The sequence below is a fragment of the Pongo abelii genome, chromosome 5, assembly GCF_028885655.2.
Source record: "Pongo abelii isolate AG06213 chromosome 5, NHGRI_mPonAbe1-v2.0_pri, whole genome shotgun sequence".
In the NCBI taxonomy this organism is placed as follows: domain Eukaryota; kingdom Metazoa; phylum Chordata; class Mammalia; order Primates; family Hominidae; genus Pongo; species Pongo abelii.
Window position 1 is genome coordinate 456,532 of NC_071990.2, and position 12,859 is coordinate 469,390.

At 38.2% G+C, this 12,859-nt stretch overlaps 1 protein-coding gene across 8 annotated transcripts in view; it reads right to left on the reverse strand.

The window, feature by feature from the left end:
* The window catches only part of EXOC2 (exocyst complex component 2), a 204,859-nt gene that overhangs the window by 108,830 nt on the left and 83,170 nt on the right, over positions 1 to 12,859 (reverse strand). For all 8 annotated transcript variants that reach the window (XR_008525798.2, XR_008525797.2, XM_054556853.2 and 5 more), the window contains 4 exon segments: positions 12,542 to 12,622; positions 2,518 to 2,663; positions 2,298 to 2,379; positions 1,410 to 1,512 (listed from right to left, as the gene is read on the reverse strand). Coding sequence is in view for 6 of the 8 variants with exons in the window: in XM_054556853.2 (XP_054412828.2) it covers positions 1,410 to 1,512; positions 2,298 to 2,379; positions 2,518 to 2,663; positions 12,542 to 12,622 (412 nt within the window). In the remaining 2 variants the exon portion in view is untranslated.

Here is a 12,859-nt window from a genome sequence, read left to right on the forward strand (position 1 = left end):
TCCTTCTGCCTTGGCCTCCCGAAGTGCTGGGATCACAGGTCTGGGCCACTGTGCCTGTTCCTGAGACATTATTTTCAAAGGCCACAGCTAAATTCATAAATACATAGTCTATCATTTTACAACCACTGAATATTCAACAAACTTCACTAATTCAAGTGGAAAAACCATTAAATTTGGAAAATAACTTATTCTGAGAACAAAGGCCATACTCAAAAAACCCTAGCAGAAAATGAAGTTAATATTTTTAATCACAGATACAAAAAACTTAAAATTTATATGCTTTATCTCCAAACCCTGACATAAACCACATGTACATAAAATTTACTGACTACTTTTTATGTGCCGGGTGAAGTATGAAATCCTTAAATGTATTTCTGATGATCTTTGCAACCATCCTGAGATGCAGATTTGATTACCATGTCCGTTTCACAGATGAAGGAACCGAAAAACAGAACTCAAGTCGGTTGCCCACAATTAACAGCTAGTTTCCATTATGTGATACTGTTTCTCTCTAAGGCCTTCTCTTCATAGCCTGTGAAATTCACCTCTCTTAATACCACTGCATTTTTTTTTTTTTTTTTTTTGAGACAGAGTCTCACTCTGTTGCCCAGGCTGGAGTGCAGTGGCGTGAGATCTCGGTTCACTGCAACCTCTGCCTCCTGGGTTCAAGCGATTCTCCTGCCTCAGCCTCCTGAGTAGCTGGGATTACAGGCGCACATCACCACGCCCAGCTGATTTTTGTATTTTTAGTAGAGATGGGGTTTCACCACGTTGGTCAGGCTGGTCTCCAACTCCTGACCTAGTAATCCGCCCGCCTCGGCCTCCCACAGTGCTGTGCTGGGATTACAGGCATGAGCCACGGTGCCTGGCCCAATATTACTGCAATTTTTTTAGAAAGTATGCTCACTTAGTGACTTTATTTCTCTTTCACTGACCACTAAAGGCTTGGAAATCAGAAAGCTATTCAAGGCTAAAACCTTCCAGAACTTACTCTACTGTTAAGCAGCAGCACATTCTTGTGGCATAATGCATTTCCCACCCAGTGTGTGACAGTATTCTGCTTTAAGCCATGCAGGGAGCCCCTCCTTCACAGATTATGGGTACCCACACCATCCCACTAGGCAAGGTACCCCTTGCTCAGCAGGAGGAAGAGGTTGAGACTACCTTTCCTTTCCCGAAAATGGCAGAGTTTTCTCAAAAAGTAACTCCATAACTACTCCCAAATCTATTAGTATTCAAAAGAATTTTGATGTCCTACACCAGATAACCCTAAATTTCTGCTATTTGTCTTCCCCTTCACCATTTCATCCATCTCCTAAGTCCCTCAAGTTAGCCTTAAGGGTTACAAGATGCAGACAGTACCAAACAGATATACACGTGATTCAACAAAATGTTTGCAGAAGATTTACCTTATGTAACGTTTTTGGTCATGTAAGGTTGATGGTGTCTCAAGCAATTTATCCAGAAGTAATTCTCTTAAAGCTTCAATCCTTGTTTCTACTTCAGCATAATCTATTTAAAAAGAAAAGAATACACAAGATTTACAGAATGAAAATTTAATATCAAATTTCAAAAAGCAGAATAGTAGTTGCTTTTGTGGGGTGAGGGCTGACTAAGATAGAGGCACCAGGGCCGTGTCTAGAGTGATCAGAACACTATCTCCGGTGTACGTTACAAGGGTGTATATATTTGTCAAAACTCACTGACCTCTAACACGTAAGGTCTGTACATTTTACTGCATGTATATTTTACCACAATAAAAAAATAAATTTAGTTTTCTGGGTCCTTACAGATTTCATTTTTAAATTTAATAAAGCCCTGTGATATTTCTCCTGGTGGATAAGGCTTAAACCAAAGAGCATTTTAAACTTTCATATTTTTCTGTAACTCTGGCATTAGAAATAATTTCAAAAGTTGTTGAGTTTCCTTTAAATGAGGTTAGAATTCTTAAGTCTATTGGTCTCTCTGAAGACGGGAAGATTAAAATGTAGGTTTCCATCTCTATAAAATACTTGTCATTGATTCTTTCCAGTAAACTAAGACTTTCTAATAGCGTGATGGTTAACAAACGGCAGAGAACGTCTCAGGCGAACAACCTGGAGTGGTGGTTGCTCATTTTCACTGCATATCAAATAAGAAAAGTCATACTGTTATTTTTGAAGTAATTGCTTTACATTTTAAAGAGAGCCTCATATAAACAAAAACTAAAAACTCATATAACATTCTTTGCAGAACACATTCCACATTCTTCCTATAAAAGGAAAGGAGAAGATCTAAAAGTAATACATGAATCTTACATTTCTTGAAAACTTGCACCTCCGTTTTCCCAAAAAGTGACTTGGCCTTTTCATAATCATTAATAACCACATCATAATCACCCTTTAAAATAAAGAAACATTTTGAAAACTGTCAGTAATGCAAAATGAAGACATTTGGTTAATATAAAAAACATCTTAAAAAACCTTAAAAATGTATGACATCTATAACCATATGTACATAAATAAATATGTACTCTACCTTTTGAATATTCCTTTCAATATTTAGAGGAAGGTTGAAAAGAAACTTAAATCGCTGAAGCACATTGAGTGCATTTCTAGTAGAATCTGCCTTGTCCTTCCGACCTAATACTTCTTGAAACAATGTGTCCGCAGTATTACTTGCTCCTGTTTTAAAAGGAGGAAAGGAAACTTAGATGAAAGCTGATTTTAATCAGAAAATGTGTAACTGGGCACTAGAAACAAAACGTTAATACTGCTATTGTAGTTTTACATTAAAACTCAACAGACTGTTTTTCAGGTTAGGGGATCTTTTATGGTTTGCTAAAATAAAATTTCCATTTTGCCTAAGTCTTTTCATATGTTAAGAATGGTATCCAATATAAAAACAACCATATTTACCATGCCCAAATAAATTCTCTAATGTGAACCTACATTTATTTTCATTACTCTTCTAAATTTTGTAGCAATTATGGGCCCTTAGGTTATTTCAGAACTTCATACAATAGGGTAAAACACACACATACGCATGTGTGTGCCACACACGTGTACACTGGCTAAATTCTGTGGACTCAATATCTACATATGGGATAATAAACAAAACAAGGAAATCATTTTCAGGAAAGTTGCTCAAAAGAAATATTTAAAACGAATTCTATTCCTTGGCAGAATTATCTCTACGTAGCAGGCAAAGAAAATTATATAAGTAATTTACAAATGACAAATGTGAAGGCAGCATCACGAATATTTCTTAAATCAGCTAATCTTATAAAAGTATACATGAGCTGCACATTTCCTAAGTTTTTTTTGTTTTTTTTTTACCTAAAAGACCCCAAACTATATGAATCACTGTAATTAAAGAGCTGCTTTATCTAAAGCAAAATTTGCTGTGTACAAAAATAGTTTAAATTTTGCAACTTGTGAATTAGTTTTAATTAACCACAACGAAAGGAGAGAGAAAAGATAAACTGTTTTTGGCTGTGTGATCGCTGCTTGTAAAAAGTTTCTGCATTATCTGGTGTAAAGATGAAAAAATTGCCTGAGTCTCACTGGGTGGCTCGCATGCAATATTCTCTAGTGCACACTGTGGGTGGCCTGGTCCTGTTAAAAGTCATCTTCGTAACATGATTGTTTTATCTAAATAATGTTTAAATTCTGTTGAAATTTTAAAGGCCTGATATAAAGACTTTGTTTTGTCAAGATAACTGTTTTCACCACATGCTATTTAAGTAGAATGCTACATTTCTATTATAAGATGAGAAAAAATATATTTCCTTCTTGCCACCAAACCACATAATGGAGGCTAAATTAGTATTTGAAATCTGATTAGGGTCAAAACTTTTGGTCATCAAAGAAAATTATTTTAAAGTATTTATCACTTAAAAAATATAAATTTCAAGGATTGAGGCTCATAAATGAATAGATATGTAAAGGAAACTAAATCTTTTTAAAAGGTTAATTACTTATATGTTAGGTTTGGATGTTAAATCAATCACCAAGCACTGTTGTTTTACATTTTTTATTAGTTTTTGGTATAATGAAATTTGGGGCAAAAAGTATGAGTTCAAAATTAGATTTTTCTCGTCTTAAAGTTGTAAAATATTATCAACTAATAATTTTAACTCCTCTAAAAAGTATGAAAACAGGTACAGGAAGAAAACTCACTTATAATTAAATAAAATAGAGACATAGAGAAAAATTTATATGTAGAAATTATAAACTATAAAATTATGTTTATTTATGCCAAAATACATGTGCTTTATATGTTGAAAATTTTATGTGAATACTGAGAAATTATAAGTTATGAGATTATAATTTTTAATTTAGATAACTTCTGTCTATAAATTATTGTTCTGCTATAAATTTTATTGTATTCACAATAAAACTGAAGTTCCTAACTTTGATTATTAGATAATATATTCGGTAATAAAATACATGAGGGCAGTGAAACCAAGATCTGTGCAAACAGATAAAAATCACCAGTAGCTCACAAAATGCATTTTATGTCTTTCTTCTCTAGGGCTACTAATAAGAAAACAAAACTATTAAAGAAAAGGGGTGCTCTTCACATGTGAGGCTGATGTCACAGATAACGCTACCAGGAAGGCATCAACAAAGGTCATCCCATAAAATCCCCTTGTGCTAATCCACAATGCATTCTCACACCAAGAACACCCTGTGTGCTAATCCACACACATTCTCACACCAAGAACACCCCGTGTGCTAATCCACACACATTCTCACACCAAGAACACCCCGTGTGCAAATTCACACACATTTTCACACCAAGAACACCCCTTGTGCTAATCCACACGCATTCTCACACCAAGAACACCCTGTGTGCGAATCCACACGCATTCTCACACCAAGAACACCCCGTGTGCTAATCCACACACATTCTCACACCAAGAACACCCCGTGTGCGAATCCACACACATTTTCACACCAAGAACACCCCTCGTGCTAATCCACACACATTCTCACACCAAGAACACCCAATTTTAAGGCAGCTGGTAGGGGTTTGAACATCAGTGTCCAACCACAGAACAAGTCTAACTGGAGTGGATGGCCATGACTTTGGCCTCATAGGCTGTAGAACAAACCCTGATCTACATTTGCCAGCCTTGGGCAAACCAAGGTCTGGAACTCCGTCCTTTCTCCTCACCCAAAGATGGTCTCCAGCACCAGTGAATTTGGACAATGCCTCTCACTGTCTCAGTCACACAGGAACTGCAAGAACTAACAGCAATGCTGTTGTAAAAACCACAGCATGGTTGCCACCAGTGTAGTGGGGTCTGTGGAGCAGTAAAATTTTCCTACAGTGCAAGATGGGAAGGAAAGTCCAGGTAGCATTACACACCAGTCGGTGGAACTCATACCTGCCCAGTGATCTTACACCCTTAACAATGGAACAAACATTTGTATATGTGCCAGGAACTCCGGTCATCTAGAAAACCTAGTCCTGTAATTCTGATGGTGTCTTATAATTTCAAGCATGTTTATTTAAAGTAAATATTATGCTTTCTCTTATTTTAAAGTGACCATTTGGTCCTTTCCTTGGTATTGACACTTGAGACAGATCACGGAAGTGATTTCTAATCTGCTCTCCACTTGCTGGGAATTGGAGAGGTCAGAGGCAGGACAGAAGGAACGCCCCCTCACCTGCTGCCCCACCCACCACAGCACAATGTATCCCAGGAATAAGCAAGTTAAATGAGATCAGGAAGTGAAACATTACGGCGCCTGGAATATCAGAGTAACCCTAAAATGTACAAATTCACAAAGAGACCTAACTACCTCAATTTCAACAGGCTAGAAAATGACGAGATAGGCTGCCGGCTATACCATAACGATGCTACACGGACAGGATCATTAACAGAACTGAAAGCCTGTTCACAGCACCATGCCTGACACTCTATGTGGAGTACACGGAACTGGAACCTGGGGGATGAGGAAAGAGCTGAAGTCAGCACGTGCCCCTCTCAAGAGCAACTGTCAGCATCTCTTCACCTCCAAGCTGAGTTGCCAGCTTGAAACCAACCCCAATGGGAGTATTTACACCTTGGAAATTGGGAAATGCTAATATTAGGTTAATTTTTTCTATCTTCTTCTTCTTTTTTTTTGAATGCCTGTTGTGAAATATTTGCCAGCCAGCCACTGAGCAAACATCAGTTTCTTTTCCACATCCTGGCCCTTCTGGATATGCCCTAATGTTCCAAATCCTTAGCTTTCTTCTTTCATTTTGCACGTAGTACTTGGGTTAAATCATTCAATCCTGTTTGTCCAACTACCATCTTTATGCTGGTGACTCCCAAATCTGTGTTTCAAGATGTGTCTGCGAGCGTAAGGCCCATCCTTAAAAATATTTTCACTAGACATACAATAATGATAGCTAATAACGACAGGAAGCACTGATGCTATGCCAGGTGTGATTCAAAAACCCTCATGGGTATTAGTTCACCTGCACACGGTTATGTCGCTGTAAGACAGGCACTGCTTTTACCCCCGTTTTATGGTGGAGGCAACTGAGACACAGAGGTTATTCAACTTGCCCAGCGTGACATCGTGGGGACATAGCGAGAGCTAGCAAAAGCCATCCGCATGACCCTCAGGAATCTCAAATTCAACATGTTGAACTGAATGTTCTCATCTCTATGCCTCTCCTTATGCGCTAAACATGCTCCTTCATCCATCTGAGGCCAGACATCTGTAAATCACCAATGACTACTTCCTTTTCCCTACGTAACATACCAAACCTTCCCTGTCCCTTCACCTTTCTCACCTGCCACTCGCTCTACCTTCACTAGCAGCCACGTCACCCTTACATTACTTCATTCCATTACTACACACATTACTGCTGACACGGCTTAACATGCCTACCGTCCACTTCTGGCTGCTCTCCTCTTGCCTCTGGCGTACCTCCCTTCTCGTCCATTCTCTATACAGATGGCAGACTGCTCTTTAAAAATCTCCTGTCGTTCGTTAAACTCCTGAGATGGCTCACTATTTGTCTTCAGAATAAAGACAGATTCCACACTACTGCACAGCAAGTTCGTCAGGGGCAGACCTCGTCTACCCTGCGGCCACACCTCTCCTATCTGCACACAGCCACACTGGACCCTGCTTCCTGGGCTGCGGCCTATCTCCTCTCTGAACTCACGCACTGGCCCTGCGGGGACACACCTGCCTCCCTCCACTCAGCTGCCCACCGCCGGCCTCTGCTTGTCTCTGAACTCACGCGCTGGCCCTGCGGGGACACACCTGCCTCCCTCCACTCAGCTGCCCACCACTGGCCTCTGCTTGTCTGGCTACTTCCTGCTCCTCTCTTAAAGCTTCTGTGATCTCCCCTGGTATTCTCTGTACTCAACTTTTTGGCTTCCTTCCCCTTTTGTGGGCTCTAGCCACACCTGAGGACTCCCACCAGAGCAGTATTATCACACCATCATTTGATCACCTGAATATGTCTCTGTATTTTCCATTCAGTTATAATCTCTAGAAGTAAAGTACAAGTTTTATTTTTATATCCCTAGGATAAAACAAACATGTGCTCAATAAATGCTCACAGAGGAAGGACTAAAAATTGCTGTCTGAATCAATGACCAGTATTCTGACTACTCAGAGAGGTGGTGCAACACCCCATGGGCAGGCCTGGCTTTGCACAGCATGCAGGACTGTGACAGGGGCTGTGCAGGCTAAAACCCAGCAAGATCATCTAATAATCAATGGGAAAATTAATTTGTTCTGTGATATCCAAAAATGTTTGTTGAAACATTAAAAACTCACTTATTGTTGGTTACGAATGAATAACAACATTTTTTAAAGTACAACTAATATTTAATATACAATTTAAAACATCAGAGATTCAACTTCTTCCTGGTTTAGTCTTGGGAGAGTGTATGTGTCCAGGAATTTATCCATTTCTTCTAGATTTTCTAGTTCATTTGCATAGAGGTGTTTATAGTATTCTCTGATGGTAGTCTGTATTTCTGTGGGATCGGTGGTGATATCCCCTTTATCATTTTTTATTGCATCTATTTGATTCTTCTATCTTTTCTTATTAGTTTTGCTATCGGTTTATCAAGTTTGTCGATCTTTTCAAAAGCCAGCTCCTGGATTCACTGATTTTTTGAAGGGTTTTTTGTGTCTCTGTCTCCTTCAGTTCTGCTCTGATCTTAGTTATTTCTTGCCTTCTGCTAGCTTTTGAATGTGTTTGCTCTTGCTTCTCTAGTTCTTTTAATTGTGATGTTAGGGTGTCAATTTTAGATCTTTCCTGCTTTCTCTTGTGGGCATTTAGTGCTATAAATTCCCCTCTACACACTGCTTTTAAATGTGTCCCAGATATTCTGGTATGTTGTGTCTTTGTTCTTGTTGGTTTCAAAGAACATCTTTATTTCTGCCTTCATTTCGTTATGTACCCAGTAGTCATTCAGGAGCAGGTTGTTCAGTTTCCATGTAGTTGAGTGGTTTTCAGTGAGTTTCCATCAATGACAGACTGGATTAAGAAAATGTGGCACATATACACCAGGGAATACTATGCAGCCATAAAAAAGGATGAGTTCATGTCCTTCATAGGGACATGGATGAAGCTGGAAACCATCATTCTCAGCAAACTATCGCAAGGACAGAAAACCAAACACCATCTGTTCTCACTCATAGGTGGGAATTGAACAATGAGAACACCTGGACACAGGAAAGGGACCATCACACACCCGGGACCATCGTGGGGTGGGGGGAGGAGGGAGGGATAGCATTAGGAGACATACCTAATGTAAATGACGAGTTAATGGGTGCAGCACACCAACATGGCACATGTATACACATGTAACAAACCTGCACGTTGTGCACATGTACCCTAGAACTTAAAGTATAATAATAAAAAAAAACTCCACATCACAAGAAAAAAAATAAAAAATAAAACCTCAGAAACATTTAAAGTGTTATATTTCTTTGTAGAAAAACTTATCAAGAGTGTTTGCCTTTGTAAAATTTGCAATATGAATCAAGCCTCTTTTCTGTGCTCTGACAGATTATCCTACTCCTTTCTAAGCGTGAATCAACTTCTGATATTTTTTCCTTTGCACCGTCCACATCACGAAACATCTCTGAGATTCTCTGAGCATTGCTTCCTTTAAGACATCTCATGCTTTTCTTCACATTTGCTCACCTTTGTTAGGAAGTTCCCCTCCACCGAGTTACTCTTGAGTCTCCAACAGCAACAGGACCTACATTCCCCACAGCCAGCTATTCCTTCCGTCACTCTCCATTTGTTGGATTTGCGTTTCACTTCCAGTGTCAGAGCTTCCTGGTTTTTGATGCACTTTCATCTTTATCAACCGATCCCTTCCCGATCATCCATTTTTGTAAAATGTCAGGAGGGTTTGCCACTGGGAGATAAGGAGGTAGCACAACTGCACACTTTGCTGTCTGCTGAGAACTGGTAACAGACGTACAGTGACTATTGCTGGTGGCCTTGAAGGAGGCAGTGTGGCTGATCATCTAGAGCACATGTCATTTACACAGTGACCTGTGAATTAAAGAGCTAGAGGGGAACTGTACTTTATGCAGCTATGGTGACTGCCCTGTGGGAACTGCAGTTCTGCACGGTGTTGCTGGGGGATGGCTGTTATGAACTGAACCGTGATGACTGAAACCTGTGCCTATCAAAACCACATACACAGCACGGCCTGCCTGCAGTTCAAAGCACAAGTCTGGAGCCAGATTTCTGGATATAAATTGCAGCTCTGCTACTTACTATTTATATAACCTTACGTGGCTCAATTAAACTTCTGGGCTTTAGTTTTTTCATCAATAAAGTGAAGATAATAGCACAAACCTCAAAGGGTTGTTGTGAGGACTAAACATACCTAGATAGTTTCGAGCAACACCTGCCCTGCAGTAGGCCCTCCACAAGTGTGAGCCATGACTGCCACAGCTACTACTACAAATACTTACACAGCATGTCTACACCTGCACTGTTTAACACAGTAACTACCAGCCACACGGGACTATTTCAATTTAAAGCAGAATTAATTAAAATCAAATAAAAATTTAAAATTCAATTCCTCAGTTGTACTAGTCACATTGGAAGTGCTCAGTAGCTACATTTTCATCATTGCAGAAATTCTATTGAACAATGCTGTTCTATATACTTGAAACAGGTAAGAACACAGAGTTGAATATGCAAATTTGATGTAAACAAACTAATAGTCATCATTGGCTTGAAATCAAGAATAAGTTATTAAGTTCATACACAGACATGAGACACACGTATCATGAAAATAAAAAAACAATTTCTTTTTTTTAACAATTTCAAAAGAAAGTGTCAAAACTGATAAACTCTGAATAAATGACCTAAGTTTCTTGCAGCCAACAGTATCCTTTAGAAACTTAGCTTAAAAGTCAGAAAGATTGGCCAATTTAAAAATATATATATTTTAAAACAACTAAAGAAATATCCATATACATTAGTATATAATTATACATAAGGTAAAAAGCATTAGTAATAATCTAAGTGAACTAAATTATGCTCGTACTCATTTATTCTTTCCTTCCTTTCTACAATAAAATAAATTCAATTTTCAACAGAACTGACTGAATTTTTGTGACATTAGTTCTGTGTTTTCACCAGTTCTGCAGTACTCAAGTCCCAGATAACTACAAACCCGCCTGGGCAGGACTCTCTCGGGGCCAGAGCTGCATCCCCTCCGGCTTTGTTCCCAGGCTGGCTTAGCACGGGACTTGACACAACCAGAGTTAAATAAACATTTGTCAAGTTGACCTGAATTAGGAAAAACATATCCTAAGACAGCAATCAACATCATGTTGTTAAAAAATGTTTCTGGAAAAGGGGGAATTGTTATAAAGAAATATATTTTAGGGAAATTTTAATAGCAAAAAGTCCTGACAGATGGTCTCATAAAGAAGTGACCATTTATATTAAGCTGAACTTTATCCAAAAAGAGCAAACTTCAATAGAAAGATAATATGACACTTTTCTGGAAAAAAAATTCATGGTTATAAAGGAATGTATGGAAAAAGGCAATTTTTAATACCCCAAGTCCCAAGGGACACTTTCTCAAACTACTCCTTTAAAGAAAAAAAAAAATCACATTACCACACTATGCTAAGCCTAACACATGAAACACACCCTAGAATTTCCCAAACCGGAACAACGATCTCCTTCTCTGATACCATCATATACTTACTATGTCAACTGTTCCTATAAGCCACCTTTTTAAAGTTACTGAAGTAAACGTGTTTTTTACACAGATATCATAGTTTGATAACTTCTCCAGGGCAAATAACATCCTTGAGTAGAAAATATCCTTCCAAGATCTTAAAATGTCTGACTATGCTAATATAGAAAAGCTTCAATAAGTGTTTGTGTTGAATTCAGAATATCTTCATTTTAACAAAATCTGTGACTTAGTTCTCAAAGATAAAAACAAGGGAAAATCTCAGGGCAATTAAGTAATAATAATCAGAGGAAAAAAATTAAGTGCTGTTAAATTCCTAAATTTAGAATGAAATCCAAGTACTCAAATGCTACTACCAAGAGAACACTTCTTTCTAGAAAATGCTTTCTTTTAGGGATCACTCAGGTTTGTGAAAAGACATTCACATACAGGCTCAGAACATTCCACCCACGGGACTCACTTAAGCTGGAAGGGCAAAACTAGCTTCACGTCACAGCCTTACATTCACAGAATCTTTAAAGATCTGGTGTGAGGTTTCTTCATTCTTCCAATGATTCTTAACTCTACTTCATGATGAGATCGTACATTATATTTAAAACTAAGCAGATTCCCATGGGCATTCCTATCAAATGTAAACTACAGGTGTGAAAAGATTTATTTTAAATGATTTATTTTTAAGCCACTAATATCATAGTAAGGATTAATTCATCTGATCACTTTCTTCTAAATCAACAGGATAAGTAGCTGGGACCTAGGATGTCAGAAAAAAGATAGACAAGAGAGGTGGACAGAACTCAAAACTTTGCACATAGCCATTTTCCCCGGGCCTATAATTTTTACAAAATATCTCAGATTTAGACACCTTAAATAGCCAGCTGCCTTAAATTCTTTTTTGGAAAAAGGCAAGTTATACACAAATAAATGACCCCTAAGAATCTGTTACTCTTGTAGCTGAGGTTATTTGCATTAACTCTGGGAGACACCTGATGATGGCTCCTCCATGTTGCTGGTCAGTGACAATCCTGGCTACTGCTTCAGTGCTTTCCTAGCTTCGAAGATGCTGTTTATATGCTGGTTGGTTTTATGGTAGGAAACTTTATTTCTTAAGAAGTATACTGGATTGTTTTCAAATTATGATTTCTCATAAATAAAATGCAAGCAGAAACAGAACATTCATTTTCAATGTTTCTATTCTCCTTTGTGTTCATTAAATCACTACTATTTTATTTATTTAGAAATAAATACTAAAATGCAACTTACTGCCTTGTCCCGCGATATCAGGTCCAAGAACTAATTTTAAAGCATGTTGTAAAGTCCATAAATAGTTCTGGGTAGTAGGACAAAACTTACTGTTCAGAACATTCTCCAGTTTCTGCGTCATGGATCCTTCTACTTTTTCCGTTCCATCTGCTTCTAGTTTTTGATGGATGGCTAGAAAAAAAAATCTAGTTAAAATGTGGGCCATTTTAATGGGTGGAGACACATTAAATCAAAATGATATTTTTAAACAGCTTTTTAAAATGGTCATATTATTTTCACTGCTGAAAAGGAGCAAAAACATGCTCCCCTGTACAAGGTACCCAGCAGACACCAGTCTAAGTTATTCACAGTTTAACACTATTAAAATAGTACCTAACACACATAATCATCTGTCTTCAAGAACAAGTA